This window comes from Magnolia sinica, chromosome 17 (genome assembly GCF_029962835.1).
Source record: "Magnolia sinica isolate HGM2019 chromosome 17, MsV1, whole genome shotgun sequence".
NCBI classification, from domain to species: Eukaryota; Viridiplantae; Streptophyta; class Magnoliopsida; order Magnoliales; family Magnoliaceae; genus Magnolia; species Magnolia sinica.
Window position 1 is genome coordinate 21142727 of NC_080589.1, and position 27732 is coordinate 21170458.

Sequence of the window (27732 nt, forward strand, 5' to 3'; positions counted from 1 at the left end):
AAAAATCCTTGGACAAAGCTCAACATGAATCTTATTAGAAAATGCACAACAGAGATCCTTACACGACACTCAATTGGGAACCTATTGGAAGTGCACAACGGAGATCCAAGGCCAATCTCAACAGGGATTTTGTTGAAAATGCACAATGGAGATCCTTAGACTACACTCAACGGTGATCCTATCAAAAATCCACAACAAAGATCCTTAGACAATACGCCCAAAACTAGCACAGAAAGGCTACACATCAAATGGCCCAGATCTCACACATGCCACATTTGCAATGGCTCGTGCCACTGCCCCTCTATGGCGTGCGCTCCGTGGTTCAAATTTTGCTTGTCACGTTTTGCCCGTGCCAATTTTTAGCAGCATCATTTCAATGGATGGCCACAAATTCCGACAACGCTGCTGCTTTCCGATACGTAGCCAATCCCACATGATGGCCTACCAAATCAGTGCACCTGATAACCATAAAGAAGTGCCACATGCACAATCATCCATCGAAATGATTCAACAAAAACATCAAGAGTACAGTTCCTCAAATTTCAATTGAGTCATCCCTATCCATCAGGAATGGTTTCACACAAATCCAACAAGGGGAATGATCTTGAAATCAGTCTGTTAAATGATCCACGTCCCACGGATTGGCCACTGCCCAATAATCTCACCAAACAGATGATGTTATCCATCCCATCAGTGGCCTAAATTGGCCAGTCTGGAGAATTAGAACCAACTGAATGAAATAGTCCATCCCAGAGAGCTGCAGCCATTAGACCGGTGCACAAGTTACAAGACAGCCAATACATGATGAACTGATTGGACAATACAGATTAATGAGCGCTCTTCAACAATGTACTAGTTAGAAGAGGTGGGGCCGACAGGAGCCGATACAATGTACTCCAGGAAGAACAGCAAACCTCTCTCTCTCTCTCTCTCTCTCTCTCTCTCTCTCTCTCTCTCTCTCTCTAGTTGAGCCAACTGATTGGAAGATGAACCCACAAGCAATTTCCATCTTCAAGTGTTGCTACAAAATGCTTGCATTTCACTGTTAACTTTATTTTGGAATGAAATTTAGCAAAAGCTCAGCATAGCGTGAGATCCACGCCTGCAGTTAGACAAATGGAGAAAACCGAGTGGCCGATCCGACAATGCATCGGAATTGCATACAGTATTATCAAAAGCCTATAGAGGTTCTGAAAGTTCATACAAAATCAATAAAAGGAACTCAAACTTTTTAGGAGGAAAGCACCTTCTGGACCTCAGCAGTCACCTCCTTTGGGGCTTTGTCAGCATGCAGCTGTGCAACGACACCCTTCTTCGAGTAATAATCAATGACCTGCACGCAGTTCCAGTGAATTGCTTGCAATGTCAGCAATGTTCACCAAAGAAGAAAATAAGAGAATCTATAGCCATTGGACATAGATACATGCAAAGACCAGAAGGAAAAGAGAGAGAGAGAGAGAGAGAGAGACGTTATGGACATTCTTTTACCCTTCTTCCATTTATTAAAGGCCTATTCAGATATTTCCCGTGTAACGGGGCAGGCGGCATGTTTTTCACCCCAAATTTTAAACATTCTTTTTTTATTTTTTTTTTATGTGACAGAAAAGGTGGAAAAGCTGAATCCCTTGTAATTTGGTTCCAGTTTTCTGCACCGCCCCAAATGCATAATGGGTCCGAGTCCCATGTCTATTATGGAAAGAATCATTTTGCATGATTTAGATTTAGAGAAAAATCACCTCCGTAATTTCATTATGGACTCTTGTTAAACTGGAATTTCAGGGGTTCTCTTTCTCAGATTTTATGAAAGATTGAAAAGCAGGTTTCAATGAAGGGTAGGAATGTTCCTCCATCTGATGTAGCATTCTTTTTCTGTTTTGTCATCTTATAGCAAATTTTGCTTCTCCACCATATTCATCGCCTGTCAAAAACTCGTCACTTTAATGTCATTGTCACTACTTGCTTCACCTGAATGTCCATTTAATTTATGGGGCACACTCCAGTGGTACAGGTACCACTGTCACTAGTCACTAATCATCGCACCAGCTAGATAGGCCCAGTGATGTTTTCATGGAATTCAACCCATCAATCAGATGCTTCACCTCAAAATACCCAGCCCCCAAAACTCAGGTGGGCCATAGGAAACAGAACATGTTAAGAGGGAAGACCTACTGTGTTGTATATAAAGAATCCAATCCGTTCAGACCCTTTATCCAGGCCAGATGAAGGATCAGGTCAAAAATCAGGTTGTTTTATGACTCAGGTATGCCCCAGTCAAATTCAAGGGTGGGCGCTTCCTCCCAGCTTATTTCCTTTGCTGCAGCCCACTTCAGTTCTGGATCAGTATGAGTATCAGGTCTTAGGCATTTCTTAAGGTGACACATGTGGGATGGGTTGGATGGTGTGAATACATCATGTGGCCCACATCTAGACAGCAACTGTAAGGCTGTGATTGTACTGGTACCACGGGAGCGTGCCCCTTAAACCTCTCGCCAGTGAGAAAGCAGTGACAGTATGGCGACTGCTGGGCCTGGGAGGAGCTCATCAACCCAGCTGTGATTAAGATTAACACCATTCTCATTTAATTATATTTATGTGGCTTTAAATTGTTATCAATCCCATTTGTTAGCCATAACTTAAACAGTTCATTTTTTTTTCACAGGAGTGCTTTATTCTGTAGTCCAAAACATGCAGTTTCAGAATATGCATATGCCTAGGACAAGACATTTAAAGGCTCACACTGGACAATACTTGATTGAACACACCCAACCCCATACATTCAAACTTGAACATCCGAGCAAGCACACCATAACATGGCAAAAGCCAACTTTAAAGCCACTAGGACTGCAAAAGCATCTGATGCAGGATCATTTGATCCTTCAGTTCGGGTCGATGTTAGACCCCACTGCTGCCTGAATACAAATCAGACCACAATTTGTGGTTGCAATTGGACTCTGGGGCCCTCAGATCCAATCAGATAGTCCATCTAATAGTCTGAATGACCTGTGGGCCTATGGAGTCAATAAGATAGTCTATCTAATAGTCTGATACACCATTCAACACGTCTAAAAAAGATGATAGATTCTTGAGGTTACAATTTACTCCCTTTTCTTTTCTTTTCTTTTCTTTTTTTTCTTGTAATTTTTTGGTTTTTTATTTTTCAGCAAATGGGTCAAATATGATCATATTGTGTCTCTATTTAGCAGCTAGGTCTAGGCTGATATTCCTCTTGATAGCGATATTCAGAACCTTGGTGGGGGCCACAACTCCAACTGGATGGTATGGGCTTATATACAAACCAGGTGGTGCTTTGAAGCTTTTGTACAGAGTTCTATAAGATTTGAATTTTGAACTTTATTTAGTTTCACTATTTATTTATTCTATTTTGCATTTCTTATAGACAAGTTAACAAGGCATTTACATGAAGAGATCCTGTGGTGTATCATGGTTGCAGATGACAGTTTTGATTGACGAGAGGGAGCAACTAAATGCAAAGCCAGAACTATGGATGGATGCTTTAAAATCTAATAGTTGTATAATCAGCCGGAGTAAAACACTTAGTAACAATAGTAGTTGAAACGAGAATTTTGTTGAGATCACTCACCAAGAAGTACCCCAAAATGACCATTTTCAATATCTTGGATCAATAATCCATGAGACCAGAGAAGGATGTCGCTCATAGAATTAGAGCTGGATGGATGAAGTGGAGAAATGCCTCTGGAGTTTTATGTGATCAGTACGTCAATCGAACCAAAGGGTATATTTTAGGACAGCTACAAGACCAGCCATGCTTTATGGTACTAAATGCTGGGCAGTTAAGATGCAACACGTTCATAGGATGAATGTAGCTGAAATAAAGATGTTGAGATGGATGACTGGCAAGATAGGTAGCTGAAATAAGGATGTTGAGATGGATGACTAGCAAGATAGGAAGGATAGAATTAGAAATGAACTTATTCAAGTGAATCTAGGAGTAGCACTAATAGGTAATAAGATGAGGGGAAGTAGACTAGAATCTAGATGGTTTGGTCATGCAATGGAGACCAAGAACTGCACTGGTTAAATGGAGTGAGTTGGTTCAAGTTGAAGGATCTAGAACAACAGGTGGAGGCCCAAAAGGACGTGGGTAGAGTTAGTATTTAGTAAGAAAAGATTTGAAGACCTATGATTTAATTACAGATATGGTCCCTGATAGAGTGGAATGGCAGAACAGGATTCATGCAGCTGACCTCAATTGGTTAGGATAAGGCTTAGATGATGATGATATGATGATTTATTTATTCTACTTTCTCACAAATTTGAGGGGAAAAAATAGCCAAGATTTATATTAGATTGTCAGGCTACTTTAGGCCTAGTAGGTTCTTTGGTTTTAAGTAGGACTATATACAAAGGCCTATGTAAAGCCATAGGTGAACTTAAGGGATTGCGCTAGGATTTATTTGATTGAAAATTTGTAGTCCTTTTTCTGTTTCCTGTGATTGGTAACATGGACTAGTGCTGAGATGCTTTAAGCACCCTCCAGCGCTTACGAGTGATTCTCTTAGGTTTTGGCAGTGTGACTCCACTATTTTATACCTTAATTTTCTCTATTTTCTTGTGCAAATGACATTTGTGGGGATTCAGGGTGGATCAAGGCTTTTCATAATTTGATGGGTCTATGGGTTCGTTTACCTTTTAGGAAAAAAACGATTGGAATTGATGGGGCTATTGATGTAGGATGATGTAAACTACCCTAAGATGCAAGATGAGAGATCAATTTACACATTAATTTCAGTAATCAATAGGTAAAATCAAACATAACCACATAATAGATTCAAAAATTCAGATTTATAATATGAAGGTTCTAGGTTATCACATACGCGGTGCACGAAAATATAAAATAATTCATGAGTGGCCCACTTTGAAGTAAGGACTTCCAATCTAGCGTGGGTAGTGCCACAACCACGTGAATAAACGATGATGCAATCAAAATTCTGATTTGGGGAAAGTATCACAAAAATTCATATTTTCATTAGGGTTTTGGGTTCATGGATGGAGATTGATGATTTAGGATTTTTTAGGAATTCAAATGATCTAAGGATTATGGAGGTTTGGAAGAAAATCAAAGATGGAAAACGCCAAACGGGGGCCGACGCACGGCTGCCCATACGGACGAATGATCTAAGGATTAGGGAGGTTTGGAAGAAAATCAAAGACGGAAAACCCCAAACGGGGCCCACGCACGTCTGCCCATACGGATGCACGTGCGTGTGTGGCTAGGTAAAAGGGGAAGAAAGAGAGGGAGGATCGAGTAGGGTTTTGATGGGTTGAGAGGGTTGTAATGGAAGGGGAAGGAAGAAGAAAAGAGAATAAGAAGAATACCTTTTAAAGAAGAGAAAGAGGAAGGATGCACATTAGGGAATCCACCACCAAACAAGCCTCCCTCTATCCTTTCACAATTCAATTGGAATGGAGGGTTTTTCACAAACCCTAAAACACAATGAGGAAAATTCCTCCACACAAGAGAGCTTCTCTTCTTTTTTTCTTCTTCTTCTCAATAACTCCACTAGGGTTGGACATCCACCCCCCTATGCTTTTATAATTAAAAATTCAGAATAATTACAATTATGCCACTCACTTGAGTGAAATGACCCATCATCCCAACTAAGAAAACTAAAATACTTATTATCAATCTCAACCATCAAATAAATCCTTTAAAAAACCAAAAAAAAAAAAAAAAAAAAACTCAAAGCAAGATCAGAGTCCAAGGGGCCAAGATCTGAAAGATTTGGTGGCCCAATGGCCTGATCGACAAGATCCAACAATTAAATCAACACGAAATAAAAACCCTATGATTAAAATCTTCTCCTAAGCAACCCACATGCATCATCCCAAAGTGGGGTCTTCCTGATGCAAGTCCAATGCATGTGGAGTCTTTAAAATGGCCCAGCGGGCCCCATCTGAAACTCGTCTCCCAATATTAAAGAAGGTTGCGCTAATGTGGGTGGTCGTCTTCGTCTTTGGTACACCCAAGTAGGTCTTCTGATGTCCCCATCATCTATACAATTAAATACCAACTTGATGGATCAATTGAACGCTTAAAAGCGAGATTGGTTGCCAAAAGTTACACTCAAACTGCTGGGTTGGATTATGAGGACACATTTTCTCATGTGGCTAAACTTAACTCTATATGAGTCTTGCTCTCTATTGCAGCAAACAAGTCATGACCGCTTTATCAATTGGACGTCAAGAATGCCTTAATGGTGACCTTGCTAAAGAAGTGTACATGGAGCAACCTCCTGAATTTGTTGCTCAGCGGGAGAATGGAAAAGTATGTAGACTCGGGAAAGCCAACTATGGACTTAAACAGGCCGAGTGGGCATGGTTTGAAAAGTTTAGCTGAGTTCTTATAACATTTGGCTTCCATAGATGTCATGTGGACCACTCTGTATTCATGAAAAAGACATCCAAAGGAATGGTAGCATTGATTGTATATGTGGATAATATAATCATTACAAGAAATGATGAAGACGACATAATTAAAGTCAAGCAACACATCAAAGAACAATTCCAAACTAAGGATCTTGGCCCTCTAAGATATTTTTTAGGGATTAAAGTTGCTCAGTCAGCTGCAGGGATAAACCTGTCCCAAAGAAAATATGTTTTGGATCTATTAAAAGAAATTGGTCTCTTAGGATATTAACCATGTGACACTCCAATGGATCCAAACATTAAGCTTTGTGATGATCAAGATAAACCATTTGAAGAGTCTGAGCAATATAGAAGACTAGTTGGAAAGCTTATTTATTTAATTGTTACTCAACCAGATATCTCACTTGCAATTGGGGTCGTGAGTAGATTCATGCATCAGCCCAAAGATCAGCATTGGGAAGCTATTATTCATATCCTTCGATATTTAAAAAATGCTCCTCGACGAGGTCTTCTCTATAAATCCCATGGTGATGTAGAATGGGTTGCGGATCCATTCATGGATAAGATGGGACTGAAGAAAAGAAGCCAAGAAGGATTGAACACACTCGGCGTAGTTCGACTGGTCGACAGATTTTGTCGACAATTCGAAATTCCACCAGAAATCCATGTTATTTGCTGTCTGGTTTCTGCCAGTTTCGACAGGTCAACAGATCTTGTCGATAGGTCGAAATCTAGTTCGACAAGTTGACAGATCGGGTCGACATGTCGAAAGTTCGCCAGAATTCCAGATTACTTATTGTCTGGTTTCTGCCAATTTCAACAGGTCGACAGATCTTGTCGACAAGTCAAAATCCAGTTAGATAGGTTGACAAATCGAAAATTGCAGAATTCCTAACTTAAGTCTCTGGACACTTCTAGGTTGTTTCAACCTATCGAACCTACCGGTCGACAGGCGGCGAGAAGTTGCGAATTTCTCTGAATTTGTTTCTTTATTGATTAGAACTCTTTTGATTATGTTTTAGGGTTTGTTAGGGTTATTTAAAGGGTGTTAAACTCGTTTTTAATTATTCATTAATTCAGTAAAGCAAATCCTTAGAAGTTTCTTCTTTTTTCTCTTGGATTTGAGATTTTCACTTGTGGATTCAAGATAATTATCAATTGAGGACGACAATGATCGACCTCATCACATCCTCCCCTCTGTCACTGGTATCAAAGAGAGGCTTTCACCTCGGATCTATGGCTTCTAACGACGGATCAAGCAACCTTCCCATAGACGGTGCTTCAGGAAATTTTCCTTTAACAATTGCAGCTTTTGATGCGGCGCAGCGAGAGAATCGGCAAATCATACAAGGGTTGTAAGCTGCCATCGATTGCATGACGAAGACGTTCAGGCAACTTCGTATTCGTAGCGGTGATCCACCCCAATAGGCGCTGCAATTCGTAACCACACCAATCACAAGGAAATGCCAACAGTGAATCGCAGGATAACGCTTGAGGAGGTGGAATCCAGCGATGAGGAGATCGATGACATGATCCTCCAACATCCCGGACGAGGTGGCGATCGGTAGATTGGACTAATTTACTTTAGGATGAACGTTAATCTCCCTAACTTCAACGGCCAACTCCACATCGAGTACTTCCTCGATAGGCTACTTGAAGTCGAACGGTTCTTCGACTACATGGATGTTGCTGAAGAGAAGGTTAAGCTTGTAGCTTATAAATTGAAAGGCGGAGCCTCAGCTTAGTGGGAGCAACTTTAGCTTGCACGGAGGAGACAGATGAAAGCACAAATCCACACAAGACAATGAATGAAGCAATTACTGTGCGTGTGATTCCTCCCCAATGACTACAATCAAGTATAATTCCAACAATACCAAAACCGTCAGCAGGGTATTCAATCAATGAGAGATTATGTGGAAGAATTCTACCGCTTGGCAGCACGAAACAATTTGGTCGAAACTGAATTGCAACAAGTCGCCCGATTTAACGGCAGATTGCGTGTTGCAATCCAGGATCGGGTTTAGATGCAACCCGTTTGGATGATGAACGAAGCGATCAAGCTAGCCACCCGAGCAGAAACGCAACTCGAGCGCACCAACACTCAAACCTAACCTATTACTAGGGTAGCCACGGCAGGTACTTCACAAGGAGCTCCACAGACCAAGGAAAAAGAAACTCTAGGAGGATGGCCTCGGCCTCCTACACCAGTAAACCAAGAGGTGGAAAGTGGACAAGTAAGGCCTCAAAGAGCAACAACCACTGCGGCTGATCCAAGTAGGATCCAGAACCCCTATGGTCAGCCACGGCCTGACCACTGCTATCGATGTGGCCAATCGGGTCACTAATCAAACACTTGCCCTCAGCGATAAGTAGCAAACCTCACCATTAATGATGGTGGCGTTGAGAACGCAAAAGAAGACCCGGAAGATGATGACTTGGAGCACACCGCGGATGGCGAAGTTGATGAAGTAGATTGGGTTCTGCGGGGTCATGGCGAGTCGTTTGTCGTGAGACGGCTATTGTATGCACCAAGGAATGAGGTACACCCACAGCAATACAACATCTTTCAAACAATGTGTACGGTGTATCAAAAAGTCTACAATATGAACATTGACTAAGGAAGCAGCGAGAACATCATCTCCAAGGTTATGGTTGGATTAAGAAAGTCAGCGAAACGAAGGTAACTAATCAATGCACTATATCTTTTTCGATTGGCAAACACTACAAAGACCAAATCGTATGCACTATATCTTTTTCGATTGGCAAACACTATAAAGACCAAATCGTATGCGACGTTGTTAACACGGAGGCCTGTCACATTCTACTCAGTCGACCATGGCATTCCGACCGTGACACCACTCATAGAGGACAAGATAATGTGTACGTTTTCGTCAAGGATGACCGGAAAGCCATACTAGCCCCTATGGACCCAAAGGAGCCACTCGAAACTTCTAAAGTGGAGGGACGATCTCTCCTAACCATACGAGACTTTGTGATAGTGTGCCAGGAGACAAGACAAGTCTATGCATTAATTGTAAAGGGGAAAGAAAATGAACCCATCAGCATTCTCAAAAAACTAAAACCCATATTACATAAATTTAAAGAAATCTGGCCCAACGACCTTCATGCGAGATATTTAGCACCACATCGACCTTGTCCCAAGGTCCAACCTACCCAATCATCCTCACTATCGGGTGAGTTCGAAGGAGTGCGATATATTACAAGGACAAGTGGAGGAATTGATATAGAAGGGTCTAATCTGAGAAAGCATAAGCCCATGCATCATTCCGGCCCCATTAACTCCTAAGAAAGACGGGAGTTGGAGTTGGCGCATGTGTGTTGACAATCGGGTGATCAACAAGATTACCATAAAGTACAGGTTTCCCATACCACGGCTGGATGATAAGTTGAGCATGCTAGAGGGTGCAAAATTGTTTTCTAAATTGGACTTCAGGAGCGGCTACCATCATATCCAAATACGGCCATGTGATGAGTGGAAGTAGCTTTTTAGACCAAAGAGGGATTGTATGAATGGTTAGTCATGCTCTTAGGTCTTTCGAACGTGCCTAGTACATTCATGAGGTTGATGAACCAAGTTCTGAAATCATTCATTGGGTGATTCGTGGTGGTCTACTTAGATGACATTTTGATATACAGTCAGGATGAAGCAAGTCATATCGAATATCTCAAACAAGTCCTTCAAGTACTCACCGAGAACAAGTTGTATCTCAATCTAAAAAATGCAGCTTTTTTACTGACAGCCAATTGTTTTTAGGCTTTGTCGTAATGTCTACGGGCATACAGGTGGACAACGAAAAGGTGAGAGCCATCAAAGAGTGGTTGGTTCCGACAAACATCCATGAAGTGCAGAGTTTTCATGGATTGACGACGTTATATCGTCGGTTCGTGAAGAATTTCAGCACCATTGTGTCATCGATTACAGATTGTATGAAGAAGGGACCATTTCAATGGACTGACGAAGCTAACAAGAGCTTCGCTGAAATCAAGCACAAGCTGTTCACAACCCCGGTACTCGTACTTCCCATCTTCGACAAATTGTTTGAGATCTAATTCGACACTTCCTATGTTAGAATTGGGAGAGTTTTGTCACAAGAGGGCAAATCGGTAGCCTTCTGCAGCGAAAAGCTCAGTGATGCACACAAAAAGTGGTTGACGTATGAGCTCGAATTGTACGCAGTGGCCCAGGCATTGCGGCATTGGCGACATTACCTGATTCAGAGGGAATTCATTCTTTACACAGACCATCAAACTCTCAAATTCATAAATAGCCAAACTAACGCGAATCGTGTGCATGCTACGTGGATTTCATTCTTGCAAGAATTCACATTTGCGCCGAAACATAAGTCCAGTCAGCAGAACAAGGTGGCTGACATGCAACCTTGTTACTGACCATGAGTAATGAAGTTGTCGGATTCGAATGTCTCAACGATCTATATGTCAACGATGACGACGACTTCAAGGACAAATGGATTAGACGCCGAGAAGGTCAACTCAGCAACCTCCAAATTCAGGATGAATCTCTTCAAGGGAAATTAGTTATGCATTCTACAGAGTTCGTTGCAAGACTGCATCATCGAAGAGCTACATGGAAGTAGCCTCGACAGCCATCTAGGGCGAGACAAGACAATAGCTCTCCTGGAAGAATATTATTATTGGCCGCAGCTGAAGCAAGATGTAGGAAAGGCAGTACAGCGGTGCCACACGTGTCAAGCATCTAAGGGAAAGTCACAGAATATTGGCCTATACACTACATTACCTGTCCCTGACGACCCCTAGGAGGATTTATCTATGGACTTTGTGCTAGGTCTCCCACAAACCCAACACCGTGTGGACTCACTATTCGTCGTGGTTGATAGATTTTCCAAGATGGCCCATTTCATACCGTGCAAGAAAACTCTCGACGCTACAAATGTTGCAAATTTGTTTTTCCAAGAAGTTCGGCCACATGAGATCCCAAAATCCATCACCTCAGTTCGTGACACTAAGATCCTCGATCATTTTTGGAGGACCTCGTGGCGACAATTTGACACCAAGTTACAATTCTGTAGTGCATATCATCCGCAAACTGATTGACAAACCGAAATAGTGAACCGTACACTTGAAAACCTTACACAGTGCATTTCGGGTGATAAGCCCAAACAATGGGACTTAGCCTTAGCTCAAGCAGAATTCACCACTAATAACATGTTAAACCGTTCCACCGGCAAGTCCCCATTTGAAATTGTGTACGGGTGAGTAACTCAACACACCCTTGACTTGGTTCTCTTGCCCAAACTTGTGGCCGTGAGCATTGCCGTAAACATATGGCGGACCGAATCATAAGAATACACTCTGATGTTCAGGCCCAGTTGAAGGCATCCGACGACAAGTACAAGGAGAAAGCTGACACGCATCGACGTTTGAAGATCTTCCATGTGGCCGACAAAGTGATGGTTCATCTGCGCAAAGAGAGATTTCCGACCGAGACGTACAACAAGCTGAAAAACAAGAAGATTGGACCAGTACCCATCCTTCGTAAGATCAATGACAATGCTTATGTTGTTGATCTTTTAAAAGATATGGAGATCTCACACACGTTCAACATGGCGGACCTGTACAAGTATTATGAACCAAATCCGACGAATAACTCGAAGACAAGTTCTTTTGAAGTGGAGGGGATTGATGTAGGACGGGTTGTGGATTCATTTGTCTAAGATGGACTGAAGAAAAGAAGCCAAGAAGGATCGAACACACTTAACGTAGTTCAACTGGTCGATAGATTTTGTCCACAGGTCGAAATTCCTCCAAATTGTTTGTTGTCTAGTTTTTATCAGTTTCGACAGGTCGACAAATCTTTTCGACAAGTCAAAATCTTGCTTGACAGGTCAATGGATTGAGTCGACGGGTCAAAAGTCCGCCAGAATTCCAGATTACTTACTGTCTGGTTTTTGCCAGTTTTGACAGGTCAACAGATCTTTGTCGACAGGTCGAAAACCTAGTTCAATAGGTCGATAGGTTGAAAATCACAGAATTCCTAAAAGTCTCTGGACACTTTTAGGTTGTTTCGACCGGTCGACTATAGTCAACAAGCGGCGGGAAGTTGTGAATTTCTTTAAATTTGTTTCCTTATTGATTAGAACTCTTTTGATTACATTTTAAGGTCTATTAGGGTTATTTAAAGGGTGTTAAACTCGTTTTTAATTATTCATTAATTCAGTAAAGCAATTCTTTAGAAGTTTCTTCTTTTTTCTCGTGGATTCAAGATTCTCGTGGATTTAAGGTAATTATCGATTGAGGAAGATGGTGATCGACCTCATCACGTCCTCCCTTGCGTCACATGGACACCTTAAAATTGAATCATGTCTCAGATAGAAATCGACATCAGGCTATTGTACCTTCGTAGGGGGTAACTTGGTAACAAGGGAAAGTTTTAAAGAGATATACATATAGATAGTTGTCGCCAAATCAAACGTTGAAGCAGAATACAGGGCCATGGGATATGCAGAATGTGAGCTACTATGAATTCCATCACTTTTATAGGAACTTCAGCTCTTCAGTGAAGAACTAATAATTCTATATTGTGAGAACCAAGCAACATCACACAGCCAATAAACCAGTTTTTCATGAACAGACAAAGCATATAGAGGCGAACTGCCACTTGATCAGAGAGATGATAGCATCCAAGGAAGTTCTCACCCAGTACGTCCCATCCAAGCAAGGTATCCCAAATCGGTTACGTATCGGCCGTTACGGCCGATACGTAACGGTAACGGTGAGACCCGTTACGCGATACGGTAACGGTCGTTACGGGCCTTTAAAAAAAAAACAAAACAAAAAATAAAAAAGCAAAAAAAACTTACCTTTTTTCCTTTCTTTTCTTCTTCTTCTTCTCTTTCTTCTTCTTCTTCCTTCTCTTCTTTCTGCTTCCTGTTCTTCTTCTTCTTCCTCTCTCTCTCTCTCTCTCTCTCTCTCTCTCAATCTCTTCTTTGCCCCTTTCCCTCTTTTTTTTCTTTTCTCCTCTTTCCCTCTTTTTTTCTTTTCGTTTCCCTCTCCCCATTTTTTTTTAATACTGCTGTACCCTGTCCCTCTTTTTTTCTTCTCTTCTTTCCCTCTTTTTTTCTTTTCGTTTCCCTCTCCCCATTTTTTTTTTTTAATTTCTGCTGACTGCTGTAGGTACGTGTCACGCAAAGACGAGCGCTGACACTCCTCAAGCTCCGAGTTGTACGAACGGTTCAAAGGAGATCAAAGTTATATGGGCTCCACAGTGATGTATTTATTACATCTACACCGTTCGTCTATTTTCGGAGATCATTTTAGAGCACCACCCAAAAAATGAATTATATCCAGAGATCATCTGGACCACACCAAAAATAGCAACAGAGATAATGATTTTCACGGTTATTCGTAGGGCGCACGGTAACGTTTCTTTTCCATCCAATCTGATCAGACCCAGGTGGGCCCCACTATGATGTATATTTTTTATCCATATCGTCCATCCATTTTGCCACGTCATTTTAGGTCAGGATTCAAAAAATTAGTAATATCCAAATCTTAGGTGGACCACACCATAGGAAAAAGTGGTCATAGAATGCTCACCATTAAAATTTTCTTAAAGTCCACTGTAATGTTTATTTTCAATCTAACCTATTAATTGGGTCACATTGACGTGGATGAAGGGAAAACATACATGTCAGCTTGATCTAAAACTTTTTTAGCCCCCAATAAATTTTTAACGGTGAACATTTAATTATTGTTGTTTTTTATGGTGCAATCCACCTGAGCTTTGGATGTGCCTCATTTTTGGGCTCATGCCCTAAAATTATTTGGCAAAATGAATGGACGTTGTGGATATAACACATTCATCACGGGTGGGGCCTAAAAAACTTTGACACGTATGCTACACTTTACATCTGAGTCCCTCCTAATTCAAGCCTTAAAAAATTGTACACGAGACATATATTAACTTAAAATTTGACAATTAAATTATGGACTGCAATTGTTAACTCACAATGCCAAAATCAAATTATTTGAATAGTTTTAATTGTTAATTTGTGAGCTTTTATTTTTTTAAAATAGGGCCTTTTGATTTTTTATTTTTTTTTATGATTCACTATCCAATAAATGTCCATCAATTTATAAGTGGAATAATGACAATAAATGACATGAATTTGAGGCTGATTTGGAGAATAGATTGGTCGTCCAAGTCAGCCCCAAATTGGTAACGCCATCTGCCTGAATTTAATTTCATTTTTTTTAAAGAACTATTGGGAGAAATGATATCAAGTTGTTAAATATATAAATTACATATTTAAAAAAATTAAATATATGAATTTTGTAGTCAAATTCAAGTTACCTGGTTAAAAAATTAATCAGACAGTCCAATACAACTTCTCACCAAAGAGTGGACCATTACACCACCAAAAACATGTTCCAATTTATAAATGAATGCATATTTGGAATGCTTAGAATATTCCGGATTTAATCAATATTTTTTCATATTTTTTTGGCAAAAAAAAAAATTTTGCGCCGTTACGGGCCATTACACCTCCGTATCGCCGTTACGCCCCCGTATCCATATCGGTTTCGGAGGGCACCGTTACGCCAACCGATACCGATACGGGACACCTTGCATCCAAGTCACAGTTAGCCAACATATTCACAAAGCCTCTTCCACGTTCCCAAGGATTGCCTATCAGTATCAAGCCAGGAATGTTTAATATATAAGCTATAGCTTGTAGGGGAGTGTTGAAAGAAAACTAAGGTTCAATTCAATAGGTCTTTTGTACACGGTTGAATAAATAATAAGTAATGGGCCAAGCCCACTATAAAGGCCCAAATAAGCAAACACGGTTTGTACACGGAAACTTCTATTTATAAATAGGAAAAGAGGGTTAGGGTTGAGGTAACCCGATCTATCTCACTTCCCTTCATTTACAAGTTCTCTTCTTCTCTCTCCTTCTCCTATTCTATTCTTGCATTACCCTTGAATAGTGATATTATATATAATATCACCGATATAAGCAACATCTAGAATTTATTTAGTCAAAAATATTGTGATACATTGGTGATACTTTGCGATATATCGGCGATATATCAACAGTACCAGGAATTTCTAATACTCCAATGTTATTGGTATTGTCAAGCTGGCGATACCGATAATATCAATGATATTATCGATAATATCTTTGATACTCAAAACAATGTTTATAATACAACTTGTTACAATCTCTTATGAAAGGAACCAATCAAAAGACTATGATAACCAAAGGACCAATCGTAAAGAAGATAACAACTAACAAAGAAGAAGGGAACATATAAGGAAAGGCAAATCGGAGAGAGGTCTTCTATTTGGAGTTTAACGTGTTGAGTGGGACCCATGAATCTTGTCCTTGTAATATCCTCTTGGCAAGTGTACGAACATGCCACAAAACAAATGTGGATTCCTCCCCATACAAGTCCGCTTCTAATTCAGAGGAAGTGATTTTCAAAAGGGTGCACGTGGTGGGACGCACTAACGGGCACAAAAAAACCATATTTTGGGTCCCTACAAGATGTCCAATGGACACGAAAAAATTATTTCTGCATCCCAATAGGGTATGTGTTGGACCCACATGCCCACATCCCTCTCCGCCAATTAGAACGTGCCACGTGTCTTGGAAGGGTTGGAAATAACTTGAATTTAAAACCTGAAATCATATGCTCCCACAGACAATACTGAAGTCTCAAATGCATTGTTTGTTGCGTATTTTGTTTTTGGCCAACTTTGGATGGCAAGTGCTTCACGTGGGGTCCACCAAATCCTGAGAACAAATCACCTTTTGACAAGTCAATGTGGGACCTACAAAACCATATAGAATATTCTGATAAAATACATAATCACAGCCAAAAATGCGTTCATGCAACTTCCTAAGTCTGCTTGTCCACATTTTTTGGCTTTGGAGCTTCCCCACCACTTCGCAGGACCCACTTATCATGATCTTTAATGGTGTTTCTATTCTTCTTCATAAAATCTCTGCAACGGCACAAAAACCATTGAAAACCAATGTAGAATGGAGGAGATTCAAGGTTCCAAGGTGACCTGCTTACAACTGCAAGTGCGTTGTTCGTGCACTGTTGACGCACTTTTGTGCATTATCCACAAACTGATCTCGTTGATTGAACAGTCCAGATTTCATGATCCGATACAAGTCTATGTGGCCCAAGGTATTCAATAACAGTAACAGTGACCATAACAACCACCGCCATTACCATTATGATACAGGCCGTAAGGGCCGTTATGATCCCCATAATACAATTATGGCCAAATTAAATAAATAGATAACTGCAACAGCTTAATAACGGAATGTTATGGGTTACAGGGCTATAATGATCATTAAGGGCCATTTTTTCGTAACATCTGTTACGCCCCATAATGCATGAAGGTACCCACAGTTACCCATTACGTACATGGTGTGGCCCACCACAATCTGACAAATACATATGACCCCCAAGTTAATCTGGACATTTGGATCGATTTCCCTGTCGATCTGAGCTGGGAGTTTATCTTCTTTTAATTAGGTCGGCCCAACTGCTTGTGGATTGCCCAACCACCAGAACTGCCTACAATTAAAATCCCAGCCACCAGAATCATCCAAATAGATTCTCCCACAGTCCCAGAATCATCGGCAAGCTTTGGCACATATCATATATATGCCTTAGATTGCAGTGTTAGAGAATACAATTTTTGGTGTATGTGCATTTGAGTGTGAGAGTACACATTTAGTTGTCCTGTGGTGCGCCATAACCTTGGAGATAATGATGTGTCTTTTAGATTTCATTTGCATTTATTTTGAGCTTATCTTTCATAACAAGTGCTCTATAAATAGGAGCTAGTCGAGGGGGAGAGATGTGAAGAAAATACTTTCCTCTTTTTAACTCCTCTCCATGTCTTCCACAATGTAGTCTCTTGAGTGTAAGACATAACTATCCTAGACTGTCTCAGACTTCCTAAAAAATGAGGTTTTCTAAATGAAAACCTCATTTTTTTTAATGGTGGACATTCAATCACCACCAGTACCGAGTTTGGTACTGTAGGGATCGCTACCAAAGCCGATCCACATAAGGAAACCCTATTTCCGACGAAATTCTGGGAAGTTCGGTGGGCCCAGTGAAACTTCCAACAGTCTCCAGCTTATTTCCAGCACTCTCTCTGGCGATCTCTTGATAGTGCAAGGCAGAAGGTGAGTTTAAGAGCTGGGGTTCTTATGCAAGCTTCTTGCTGTTTGAATCTTTGTTACTGTTTGAGTGGCAGTAGGGGGTGTTTATTTTTTTGAGTCCTATTGTAAATACAAGTAATATGTTAGTGTTACTTCCAACCCATGTTTGCAAGGAGATGGGGGAGCAGATTAGCTATTACTAGGGGGTGACAATCACATCAGCAAAAAGGCACATTGCTCCTGATGCGACACTGGACCCTGACTCATTTCCTCCTGAAGGTAGGTAGTGTACACGACGTTGGCCTTTAGGGGGACCATGAGCTTGACAGCTCGACATACTCACCCAAGGCAGGAAGACCTATGAATGCATAGACGCCAAGGATGGTAGGACTCATGAATCCTCAAGGAAAAATGAAGCTATTTGTAGAAGAGTTCCAGAAATAGATAGTTGTTGCCAACAAGGTAGGGTGCATGGCCGTCCAAATCCGGGAAAGTTGAATGCAGCTGAAGATCCCGATGTTTCTCCAGCATTCCTCGTATGCAGACTCGACACGGTCCAGCCAAGTGATCCGATCCAGAGTAGGACAAGGCCATAATTGATGGTGAGAACCACCCGGATTCCATCGAGACCAATTTACATGAAGTCGATGCAACAAAGATGCAACTTTATACAGACCTAAAGATGCGAAAATTCGACCAGATAAACTATTAATTTTCCTTATGCGGGTTTTAAGTGGCAAGGAATATGAGATGCATCAGATTAGGTAGGCACCTTAAATCGGTTTTAAACGTCAGAGTTCATCCATAGCTAAAAAATTGTAACAACACATCAATTATTATTTGTTTTGCAAATAAAGTCAAAATAACTTGCTCAATGCAGTCAATAGTTTCTCTTCATAATCTCTACTGATTGGTATGCATAGCTAACCCATTTATGGTGCGGTTGCTGGTAGGTGAGATTGGTTAGGGCTGTTGATGTGCTGACTATGGGCCATGCAGAATAAAAAATCTGATCTGGCCCAGCTTGATCAGTTCAAATTTCGGGCCCAAGTGAACCTTATATTTGGCCCATTAACAAGCCTCCTAGAGGCTGTTGGTCAGCAGCGGTTCAAAGACCATTTTCAATTTATCCCAAGAGCACTTCTTATGCACCATTTTTTTGGCGGCATTATGCAGTTTTCCATTTCTTACTTAATTGCCATGATCTTCAATTTGAAGATGCAGAAATTCGACTGAGGAGAAGGAGACGATGCGGAAGCAGACCACAGCATCTAAGACGATTGATGAAGATGGAGAAGGAGACGATGCGGAAGTAGAACCCGACGCTATCGCTCAAGGGGAACAAAACAGTTTAACACGGAGAACTACGGCAAAAGGAAAACTTCCGATAGGTAATGATTCGGAAGGAGAACGGGGAGGATCTTCATCCCTCATACCCACTGGTGGTAAGGAAGAATGGCTTCTTGTAGCAAAGAAAGCACACCCCAGGAAGAGACCTAATCCCATACAGCGCAAAAGAGACGTAGCCAGCAACCCAACCCCGTTCGTGAAGGGCTTTCCGGCAGGGTGGCTTCCAATCAACTTCGCTAGAGTCTTCGGGAGGGCCGGTACAGTGATGGATGAGGAACTGCCAAGGAATAAGGGAGATGGGTCCCTGCAGGGTTTCGCTCTGGTTAGAATGAGCTCCGAGAGTGAACTCCACAAGGCGATACACACCTTAAATGGTGAGAGTTTCGGGGGTGAGAAGATGCGGGTACACAGGGCGCAGTTTGGGCCGGAACGTAGATTTCGATCGGGTGATACGAGGAGTTTTCCCCTCCTCCCCAAGTGATGACCGAAAGGAACCTAATCCCAGAGACAAACTTCGGATGGGCTCCTTCAAAGAAGCCCTCCTAAACAAGCATGTAGACCCCAGCGGGGGGTTCCCAAATGGTAGCGACATGGGCCAGCAGGAAAAGGAAAAGGAGATTATCCAATCAGAGATCAAGGACGAAAACTGCATGTGTTGCTACATCATCCATAGCTAAAGCTAAGAAAGCCCTCATCAACTCGGTGGTCGCCATCACCAGAGAGGGTGTTTCCATCCCTCAAGTCATTCAATGGCTCAAAGACTATTGCAGTGTCCCAACCGATAGCTATACAATCAAACCTCTCGGTTTTAACGAGCTGTGGATCAAGGCCAACCCGGAGTGCAATATAGATCTATTTATCATGGCAGGAGTTCTTTTCAAGGATGGTCCGATCATCTCTATCCAGAGGTGGGAAGACTTCTCCATGTTTGGTTTTGAAGAAGTGTGGATGTTAATCTGGTCGGTCCCTCTGGAGCTTTGGACCAAGGAGGTTTTTTCTTGCCGCTACATCCTGGCTCGGCACCCTCATCCAGGTGGACCCCAAATCTCTATCACGGGAGGAGATGGGTGTCCTCAAGGTATTGGTCCGTAGAAGAAAGGGTTCGCCATTCCCCATCTGCCATTCAGGTTAAGGCAGATGATCATCTCATCTCTCTTCCCATTCAGATGGAACGTAGGGACGATCCGATCCCTAAATGGGGCGATCTCTGGAGGTCCCGAGAAGCGATGAAGAAGCTCCTCGATTTTAGAGCTCATGGAGAAGAATATGTAAGTGTTCAATCCAGATGCACCCCTGGAGTACCGGTTCAGAGGGCCAACCAGGATCGGTGCTCCTCAGACCCACCATATCCTAGCAGAGATAGGTGTCGCTCTCTCTTGAAGATGCAAACCACGAGGACGCTGCAAACGAGTTTGGGCAGATGGTAGAAAAAGACAATCTCGTTTTTTTCTCCTCGAACGCGTGTCGAGTCGTCTTTCCAGAAGGGGATTTAGCGATCACGTGTCGGGCTAATAAAGGTGGAAACGTCTCACCTCCCCCGGACGTGTGTCAGGTTGATGATCTGGAGGGGGATCTGGCGTACACATGGACGGCGGAGAATTTTTCTGATAGCTATCGGCCTTGCCTCGATCCTAGCACTATCGCTTTAATCGTTCCACCTGTCGAGAATATCACTCCCTGAGACAAATGGCGCTCATCCAGGGCCCCACGACTCTCCCTCTTCTAGAGCCTTCGTTCCAATAAAGAAAGATCTCCCAGCCCCTTTCTTCCATCCTTTGAACCTGAATCTCTTGCTCCGATCTTCCCCCTATCCGAGCGCTGCGCAGCCCATCCCTTACAGGCCACGAGTGGTTCCGAAGCTATGAATCTTCGCCGTGACCCTTTCCCTCTGGCCCTGGGACCTGCAAATCTCTCTGACTCTCTATCCGAAGCCTCCATCCCTTCTACAGAGCGCGACAACTCAGTTTTCAGCATCTCCCCTCGCTCTTGCTCTGAGTTGAGGTCGAACTCAGCGTTGGTTACGTTGTTCCAAGAAGCAGAAGGGGGCCATATAATTGAAGCCGAGCCATTGCAGATCAGAATGGGAAGCTTGCCACATGAAGACGATAAGGACACGGATGCCCAGAGAGCCAAGTTAGTGGTCTCTATTCAGAGAAAACGTTGGATTAGGGATGCTATGGGCCACATTGGCAGATCTCTGGGACTCTCTTTTGGAGATCACCTAGAAGATTTTCTTGCTCTTTTCCACTGTATTGAATCTTGCAGCCGGCCTATGTTAAGCCCGAAATCTCCTAGGAAAAGCTCCCCTAAGCCTGTCAGGAACAGAGAACTTCAGAATCTTCAATCCAGTCCTTTTCTAATCAATGAAAATTCAGAGGGAATTTTCTGAGGCAGTCGCCGGGGAAGATTAGTTCCCAAATGAGAATTCTTTCCTGGAATGTTAAAGTGGGGTCGAAGCAGAAGCGATGTCTAATCAAAGATATCATGGGTAGAAGTAAGGCTGAAATCATTTGCCTTCAGGAAACGAAGGTCCAGGACTTCTCGGATAAGCTCTCGGGCTCCCTCTGGAAGGTGGGGGACGCGAAGTGGGTGTCTTCTAAAGCGGCAGCCGACAGGCAGCGCGAAAGGTATTTTTATAGCCTGGAAAGCGGCCCTCTGGAAAATGGAGCACAGTCGGATTGGTGATTTCTCGGTCACGGTCGTTCTTCATAAGGTGGGATCCAACTTCTCATGTCTTTTCTCTTCAGTCTACGGCCCTAATTTTGCAAACAGGAGGTCTGCCTTCTGGGAGGATTTAAAAGCAGGCAGGCAAATTTTTCAAGGCCCGTGGTGTATCGGAGGGGATTTCAATATCACTCGATATGCAGAAGAGAGATCTAATCCAAGAAGAGTCTCTGCTGCCATGCACTCTTTCTCTCATTGGATCGACGAGCATGAGCTGGTGGATTTGCCCCTCACTGGTGCCAGATTTACCTGGTCAAGTCAACGACCTGCCCCTTCCCTGGCTAGATTGGATCGTTTTTTAGTCTCTGGAGATTGGATAGAAGCTTTCCCCCACATATTGCAATCGGCGCTCCCCCGACCAACGTCTGATCAGGTGCCAATAGTGCTTGCTATGGAGGAGGAAAACTAGGGTCCAAAGCCTTTTTGTTTTGATATATTGTGGCTGAAAATCAATGGCTTTGATTAGCTTATCTCTGATTGGTGGAATGGTTTTAAGGTGGAGGGCCATCCGGGCTTCAGACTCAATAAAAAGCTTATTCTTCTAAAGGAGAAGCTCAGAAGCTGGAAATCAGAATTTTTGCGCAAAAGACAGACCGATATTGAAGCTATTTTGGCAGAAATCCAAGACATTGATGCAGCAGGTGAAGATGGTTCGATCGATAAAGTCACTTGGGTTAGAAGAGTTGAGCCGGTTCAAGAATATTCAGGCAGGGTGGTTGAAGATGAGATCTCTTAGAGGCAGAAGGCGCGATGTAAATGGATAAGGGAAGGTGACAGAAACACTCGCTTTTTCCATGCCATGGCAAGTGCCTGGGCGAGAATCAATAAGATCAATTGTTTGTCGATTAATGGGGACGCGAACTGAAGATCATTAGCAAATTTCCGATGAAGCTATCAGATTTTTCTCTAATCTTCTCACAGCTGACGACTGTTGCAGACCCAACCTGGACCTCATGCCTATCAATTGCATCTCTGAGATGGATGTTGCTGCCCTGGCAGTTGCCTTTTCCATCGACGAAGTCAAGAATGTGATTCAGTCCTTGGAAGGTGACAAAGCCCCAGGTCCTGATGGGTTTCCAATTCTATTTTTTCAACACTTCTGGGAGCTATTACAGGGGGATATTATGGCCTTCATACAGGAATTCTATGACAAGGGAACCTTATACAAAGCGTTAGGGGCTACTTTTAACCCCCTTGTTCCGAAAGTCCAAGGGGCTGATGCCCTCCACAATTTCAGACCGATCAGCCTTCTCGGAGGCCCATACAAAATCCTTGCCAAAATCCTAGCTACGCATCTTCAAGGGGTGCTGGATAAAATCATATCTCACCATCAAAGTGCGTTCATCCCGAGAAGGCAATTCATTCATAGTGCTCTCATCGCCTCCGAATGTTTGCACTCCAGCCACAAGTCCAGGGCTAAAGGGATAATATGTAAGCTCGACCTCAAAAATGCCTACGATCACGTTGACCGGAATTTCCTTCTTTACATGCTTAAGAGGATGGGGTTTGGACCCAGATGGTCAGCTTGGATTAAGACGTGCGTTGGATCATCTACGTTCTCCATCCTTAAAAACGGTTCCCCCAAAGGCTATTTCAGGAGCTCCAGAGGGCAGCAGCAGGGGGACCCGCTCTCCCCCTTCTTATTTCTTATTGTGGCAGAGGCATTCTCCCATATGCTGATCAAAGGGAAAACCGAAGGAATAATTGGAGGATTCCATATTAAAGATATGGATCAGCCCATATCCCATATTCAATATGCAGATGACACGCTCCTATTTTGTGAAGCTGACATGGAAAAAGTAAGCAACCTTCGCACTTTCGTCCGATGTTTCGAAGCGGTGTCGGGTCTAAAAGTCAACCTGCGCAAGTCGGTAATGCTCGGCATAAACATCAGCGATGTCGATACTAATAAATTTTGTTGATTTCTTCGGTTGTGCGTCAGGCTCCCTCCCCACTTTCTTCGTCGGCCTTGCCCTATCTTGGGCAAGCCTTCGGCAACGCTTTGGGACAAAGTAATAGACCGGTTTAAATCCTATCTTGCAAGGTGGAAGTGCAAGTATCTTTCCTTAGGGGGGCGGCTCACTCTGATCAAAGCAGCACTCTCGAACCTCCCCCTATATTATATGTCTTTATTTAAATGTCCGGCGAAGATCATATCCACTCTCAAAAGACTCACACATGATTTCCTTTGGCATGGAAGTGAGGATAGGAAGAAATTTCATCTGGTGGGCTGGCAGGAAGTTTGTCAACAGTTTCAAGAGGGAGGGGCAGGTGTTAGAGATCTCAAAGCCATGAATCGGGCTCTCCTTGGCAAGTGGTGGTGGAGAATTGGTTCCAAAAATGGGGCCCTATGGAATAGGTTCATTAAAAGCAAGTACGGGCAATCTCTTGAAGGCTAGTGGACTAAAAGCGCTTCGTCCTACAACGTGTCTGTTATCTGGCGTGGTGTTCTTCTTTCCAAGCCGCAAGCGTCTAGTCATATTGGATACTTAATACGAAAAGGAGACAGAATGCGGTTTTGGGAGGACATTTGGGAGGAATCACAGGCTCTTAAAGACGTTTTTCCTGCCATATTCAATTTGGCCCCTAATCCCCTTGTAACAGTGGTGGACTGTTATTCTCTCCAAGGTAATGGTGTGGTCCGGCTCCCTCCTTGTAGAAGAAACCTGTACGATTGGGAAGTTGCTAATTATGTGGCCCTCCTTCAGCGAATTGACACATGTCGTCCTAATCCTCAGCGGCAAGATTATCTCATCTGGACTTTAGGCAGCAAGGGACTGTTCTCAGTGAAATCCCTATACCGATGTTTTGAGAGGAAGCCTGGAACGTTAGAGGAAGTGTCCACAGCGAACATCTGGAAGTATAAGGTCCCTTCTTTGGCCACCTAGTGGGCTATCTGGGAAGAGAGAAATAGTCGTTGTTTTAGATATGCTTCTCATCAGGTGGTTTGGGTGATAAAAAGAGTTCATCAGCTCGTTATCAAATGGGCCTGCGATTCTGTCAATCTTAGCAGGACCCCCTTTGCGTCCGATAAATCTTTCAGGGAGTAGTGGCATTGCGCTTCCCGCGGGCTTTCTTTTCTTGTTCTACTTTTCTTTTCTTTTTCGTTGTAGCTGGGGGCTTCAATTCGCTATCTCAGTGGTCTGATTTCTCCCCTCTCGATTTTTTTTATTATTATTTTTTTTCTTAATGAATTCTCCTTTTGCCTCTCCAAAAAAAAAAAAGAAATTCGACTGAATAAAATATGATAGCTTGTATTGAAGGTGTAATTGTCTATATTCATTTTTATTAGTCTATCTATTGATCTTTTTTACAGGTTCAATTTTGAGCTTATCTTAACAAATGAATAGGAGTTCCTTGATACCATAAAAATTTCTAAGTGACAGGAACTATCTTTTCTTTCCAACTAGTAAGCACTAAAACTGGAGGATGGTTTCCTCATCTATCTTCTGTTTTCTACTTGTCGTCTTCAAAGAGATCTTTCACATTGTATGACTAACCGATAATTCGCTAAAGAAAGCATCAGGGAGTTGGATGAAAATCGAAGTTCATGCATACCATCCATCATTTGATTCTACCATTTTGTTGGTTTGGAGGTTCCACCTCCACTTAAGGTGAGCAGCAACTACTAAAGATGCTACCATTTTGTTAGTTTGGATCAGTGTTTTAGTTGTCAGTATCGCTACAAATATCACTTGCTGGAGATAGAAACAATATCATTATCGCCGATAACTGGAAATGCAGGGAAAACAAAAGGAAACATGGGGAAAACAATAGAATTCTTTAGTGAGACTTTAGGAGACGCCTAAATACACATATTTGCATTTATATATATATATATATATATATAGAGAGAGAGAGAGAGAGTCATGCTCCCCTGCACACCTACGCACGTGCGCACCTTTGCACACGTGTCATGGGTGTCTAATCTGAACGGTCCATGTGATGCGGAATCCCATGAAACCCCATGTAACAAATTTTCACCCTGATCTAAAATTCTGGTGGGCCATAGCAAAGAGATGCAAATCAAGGGAGGAAACTGTTTTCATTTTTCATGGCCCATCAAAGCTTTAGATCAAAGTAAAACTTGGTCCTAGGGGGTTTCACGAGGTGCTGCTTCACATGAACGGTTCAGATTTTGGATCCACATCACATATGATGGGTTCTCAAAAAAGTTCGTATGTAGTTCGTACGAACTGGTTCGCAGGTGAGCGTTTCCATATATATATATATTGTAAAAACAATGCATACATAATAAGTTTTTATTTAACGAGGGCCTAAAAGCATGCTCTACCGTAAGAAATCACACCAATAGTAACCAAAATCCTACTATCCATCCAACATCACATCCATCCATCCAACCAACCATCTAATCCATCCATCCATTCAATCATCCCACCCATCCATCCATCCATTCTATGTATCCATCCATCCATTCAAAACCTTTGTGGCCCCAAGGAAGTTTTTTAATGGTAGGCATTCAATGACTAATACTTTCTTGTGGCGTGGCCACTTAAGACATCAGATTGGTGGGCATCATACAATTGTCCCACATAATGAGAATGTCCCATTATTTGAAATAAGGCATCTAAACAATTGGTCCAATCTAGTGAGTGGCTTAGATCTCACACAAGTATTACAAGATTCCATGTGTAAAGGGTCAGTATGCAACCTTTTATAAAAATATATAGACTCATCCACTCATTAAGAATTTTGGATTGAGTTATGAGTTGTGGCCAATCCATTCAAGCTCCAAGATGAAGGACGGATCAGATCATCTAAATATTTCTGCATGTGGGCTCGGTCTGGCGATGCATGATGGTAAACAAGCAATATGAATTCCTCATTATCCAAAAATATAGCTCAATTAGGCCGCGACCCTAAACCAGTGATGTGGGTTAGCCCACCATGGGACCCTAAACGTAGGGCCCACCTAGATGCATGCATTGTATATCCACATTGTCCATCTGTTTTGCCAACCTATTTTAGGGTGTGGTGCAAAAAATGAAGCATATACAAATTTCAGGTGGACCACACCACATGAAACGGTGAATCATTGAATGGCCACCATTAAAAAGCATTTTTGGGCCACAAGTTTTTGATCAAGTTGATATTTTATTTTATTTTTCCTTTCATCCAGGCATTTGTGACCTTATCAACAGGTTGGATGGTGAGTGTTTTTTCCTTTCATCTAGGCCTGGTGACCTTATCAACAAACATTACATTGGACCCTAGGAAGTTTTTAATGGTGGGTGTTCAATGACCATTTGTTAAGATAAGCTCAAGATTGAACCTGTAAAAAAGACCAATAGATAAACTAATAAAAAAGAATATAGACAATTACACCTTCAATACAAGCTATCAGATTTTAAATCCCAGACGGTGTAACAAAGAGGATCCAAGCTTATCCGGTCAAATTTCCGCATCTTTAAATCGAAGATAATGACAATTAAGTAAGAAATGGAAAATTGCATAATGCCAAAAACATGGTGCATAAGAAGTGTTCCTGGGATAACTAACTAAACAGTTTGGTCTCCATGGCAGTTCTATGGAATATTTGATGTGCTCGGAAGTCGGAACAGTTCTATGGAACATCCCTTAGTAAGCAAGCATCTTGGAAAGAGGTAGTACGGAAATATATAAATAAACATTAAAAAAGGGGGGATGTGTTAGAGTGGGGTATTATGGAAAAAATAAAAATAAAAAGGGATGTATTAGAGTGGGTATCTGTGGCTAAAAATGTAAGCATTAATGTTAGTATTAGTAGCGCTCATGCTCGGTTTGTGAATTGTATTGAGGGTTGTATCCTTTTCTGCTTTTTACCAGCTCATTAATAAAAGTTGTTATCCTTCCAAAAAAAAAAAAAAAAACAATTTTAATATCACCACAACTCTGTATATACAGACTGTAGGTGGGTGTATGCTCGGCTGTATGGTGTATATAGTCCATAGGATTGCATAAAACCTGTCAAAACTTCATACGGTTCGTACATAAAGCATAAAATTGGCATGTGGATAGACTCATGGGCCTCACATTCCAATCAATTGATATTTTT

The 27732-nt window shown here is 42.1% G+C and overlaps 1 protein-coding gene across 1 annotated transcript in view; it reads right to left on the reverse strand.

Annotated features, from left to right (window-relative positions):
* Window positions 1-1018: 1018 nt before the first annotated feature.
* The window catches only part of LOC131230225 (adenylate kinase 4), a 53412-nt gene continuing 26698 nt past the window's right edge, over window positions 1019-27732 (reverse strand). The window contains exon 6 of the mRNA XM_058226048.1: window positions 1019-1333. Within this exon, the coding sequence (XP_058082031.1) occupies window positions 1232-1333 (102 nt within the window). The 3' untranslated portion in view covers window positions 1019-1231. The remainder of the gene's footprint in view (window positions 1334-27732) is intronic.